Source organism: Primulina eburnea, chromosome 14 (genome assembly GCF_022965805.1).
Source record: "Primulina eburnea isolate SZY01 chromosome 14, ASM2296580v1, whole genome shotgun sequence".
Lineage (NCBI taxonomy): Eukaryota > Viridiplantae > Streptophyta > Magnoliopsida > Lamiales > Gesneriaceae > Primulina > Primulina eburnea.
The window spans coordinates 22951152-22954837 of NC_133114.1; the positions used below are offsets into that span (position 1 = coordinate 22951152).

Here is a 3686-nt window from a genome sequence, read left to right on the forward strand (position 1 = left end):
TTATGTAACGTTCGAATTAGTCTAGCCGGTCTTATATATGACTTGTAACAAACTGAGTTTTCTTTCTAATCTTTTTGTCCACTAGTCATTTGGATTATTAGTTTTTAATATATTATCAAAATACTTTAACTCGCAAGATTTTCATGTGGCACAAGAGATGTGTAACGGTCATGATCCTCGGCTCATACCCACGCACTATTATGCATATGATTTATCCAGTCCGGACACTGGAGTTTATACATTTCTATGATTAGAACCCAAGACCTCCTGAATTTATATAGATCTTGGCAGGAGGTCTTGGATTCTAATCCTAGGAAGATAAAAACTTCAGTATCTGGGCTGGATAAAATGTTGAGGATGTAATAAATCTATTTAATTTTCGTTACAAGATGTTTGTGCGACTTTTATAAAATGTTGAGGATGTAATAAATCTATTTAATTTTCGTACGAGAGAATGTATATTTTCGATATTTTACACTAGGTTTGGTGCAAATAAGGTAGTAATAGGAGCAAGAAAATAATATTAAGTAATTACCATAAAGTAAGGTAATTAATTTATAACAAAACTCTAACCAAATTCCACCATTACAGCTCACACCTCTCCGTCTCCCTCTCACCTTTCTTCTTGGCCTCTCTCTCTAAACACAGAATATGCAGAGGCAATCACTGGGCTCGCCATCGTCGAAGCTTCACCACGGAGGAATAATACTACTGAAAGATGATACCTCTCCTTCTACATCTCCAACAAACGACGCTTTATCCGCAGGAGGCGGATTAACTGTAGTTGAAGAAGAAGAAGAAAAGGTTAAGAAACTGAAACTGAAGCCGGCGGAAATCTACATTCATTTCATACCAATGCTCACTCTTCTCTGCCTTCTGGTTCTCTACCTTTCCTCTCACAAACCTTCTCAGATCGGTAACTCAATACGCATTTTATGTGTATATATCTCGTAATTTCTTCCTGATTATTTTCTATAACGAGTTTCTCTTTCTGGGTTTAGATTTAAAAGAGTTCGCTGGGTACAAGCATGTATCCGATTCTGGAGGTTTGTATGCGATTAGCCTTCTTATTCCAGTGAAATCTCGGTAAATAATTTCTGGGTTTGATTTCATTGGACAGATTCAAGCGAAGATATTCAGAAATTTCATCAAACCGTAGATATGAAACAAGGGGCGGTAGCGGTATCGTGGAAGAACCGGCGTTCTCTCCGGCTCAAAATGGCTGACGTTTAGGATTATTTTATTTTCGGGTTCCATCTTATCTTTTTCTTTTTTCTAATATTTTCACTATTTTTTTGGGTTCTGTCGCAGTCTGTATCTATAGGTGTCTCTATAGTCTCACACACGCATACGCACATAAAACAACACACAAAAAAACCTTAACCGTCGGTGGGGTTGGCACGTGTGAGCTTAAGATGTGGTCTATGGGAATATTGAGATTTATTCACACGTGTGTAACATAGAGTTATTTGGGATGAAAAAATAAAAGAAAAAGAATTTATTGCGTCATCTGGTAGACTAATTTATGCTACATGTAATGAGACTATTAGATCATGTCATTTTCTAATATTTTATTTATGGTTTTATTGTATAAACAAGAAAATTATTATAAAATTCATTAATTTTCAAATCCAGAATATAATTGGTTTTGTATAGTAAATTTTCAATATAATTGTCTTGAGTTATATTTGTATATACTTATTTTTGCAATATTAAATGATACGTGAGATGGAGCATATAATTTCATTTTGTATTTTTGTTTTTTATTAACATCTATGTAAAATTAATATATTTTAAATGTTTTTGTTTTTTTATTATTTAATTTTTTTAAAATTTTTTATTGATTTTTTTTAGTTTTAGTAGTTTTGGATTTTTGTAGTATGATTGAAGCAATTTTGTAATAAAAAAACAATTGTAAGGTTTTTTAAGACTCTAGAAGTGACGACTTATTGAGATTTTATCATATATATATATATATATATATATATATATATATATATGGTAAAAACTTGTGTGAGACGGTCTCACGGGTCATATTTTGTGAGACGGATCTTTATTTGGATCATCCATGAAAAAGTATTACTTTTTATGTTAAGAGTATTACTTTTTATTGTGAATATGGGTAGGGTTGACCCGTCTCACAGATTGTGATTCGTGAGACGGTCTCACATGAGACCTACTCTATATATATATATATATGTATGTATATAGAGAGTAACAAAAAGTAGATCTCATCGGCAATAATTCATCTTTTTGAGAGATAACTATATATTTATAGTATAAAATAATATTTTTTTTACATAAAAAACTATTTTTTAATTAAAATAAACATAAGACAAAATATTTTTCATGATATAACTAAATATATATATATATATATATATATATATAATATTTTTCAGTAAAAATTAATAATTTAGATATAAAAATAATTATTTGAATAGTCAAATATTTCATTCAAAATCAGTATATATTATATAATATCTTTTAAACATAATTGATAAAAATGATATTTGTGTGGTTAAAATAATACTTTATATGAGAGTGTTGTTTATATATTATTATTATTTTAGGTCAAATATTATGATAACAAATTTAGGCGACTATAGTTTGGTGTCATTTTTGGCAAAAATATAATTACATCGTGTACATAATGTGATTTATGATTATTATAATTTTAAAAAAATCGAAAAAAAATGATGCAGTATAATTCGGTTAAGACGATTGTGATGGTTAATAATAATAATAAAAAAATGATTACTGATTATACATTTAGTCAATATTTAGATCGATCCTATAAGGTAAACTAGGAACACCCAACCTACACCTGCCAAATTTATAAATTAAGTATTCAATTTTAAAAAATAAATAGTTCGATGGTATTATACTTCCAAATGGTCCACAGTTTTTTCTACTACGAAGTACACCTCAATTATGTGATGTCTATAGGGATTAATGTTTATCTCTATGTGTAAATAAATAGAGATTTATTTAGAGATTAATTTCCCAGTGATTACGTTTACAAATTCGATCGTATCTCAATTATGATAAAATCGAAATCGAGTCGCTCTTAAACATAGTCAATGGACTTGTTTGTTTTTTAAAATTTGAGATATAATTACGAGTTATTGTCTTATATTGTATTGTTTGATAAATTAGAAGTTCTTGACAATTATATATGTTGGCGTATATAATTGTTCTTGCGAGCGGAACAATTGATACATGATGCAATTTAAAATATTCGAATTGTACCGTTATCACGGACTATAAGATCCTACTTTTGTGGCATAATAATTTCTCTTAAGAAAAGAACAATCGAAATGTAATGATTGATTCTCGTACGATAGTTATTTAGATTTAACTTTTGATAAAAAAATTAGAAATATTAGGGGTTAGGAAGGCTCGATATTATTTTTTATTAGACAAAAACTTGTGTGATACGGTCTCACGGATCGTATTTTGTGAGCATCCATAAAAAACTATTACTTTTTATTGTGAATATCTATAGAGTTGACCCGTATCACGGATAAATATTCGCGAGACCGTCGTACTCTTGTTATTATTATTATTTGAAAGCGCTTTAATGGGATTTTGCGCTTATATCCATTTAATGTTGCGCCCCCCCAATGATGGATAATTGGTGGAAAGAGCCGGAATCCGACCGTTGGGGTCATCTATGCATTAAT

The 3686-nt window shown here is 29.8% G+C and overlaps 1 protein-coding gene across 1 annotated transcript; it reads left to right on the top strand.

Moving 5' to 3' along the window:
- The first annotated feature begins 569 nt into the window (after window positions 1–569).
- Window positions 570–1509, top strand: LOC140812032 (uncharacterized). The gene is made up of 3 exons (XM_073170206.1): window positions 570–916; window positions 1002–1046; window positions 1121–1509. Exons 1-3 carry the CDS (start codon window positions 652–654, stop codon window positions 1231–1233), a joined length of 423 nt encoding a protein of 140 aa, XP_073026307.1. The 5' UTR covers window positions 570–651; the 3' UTR covers window positions 1234–1509.
- Window positions 1510–3686: the final 2177 nt, after the last annotated feature.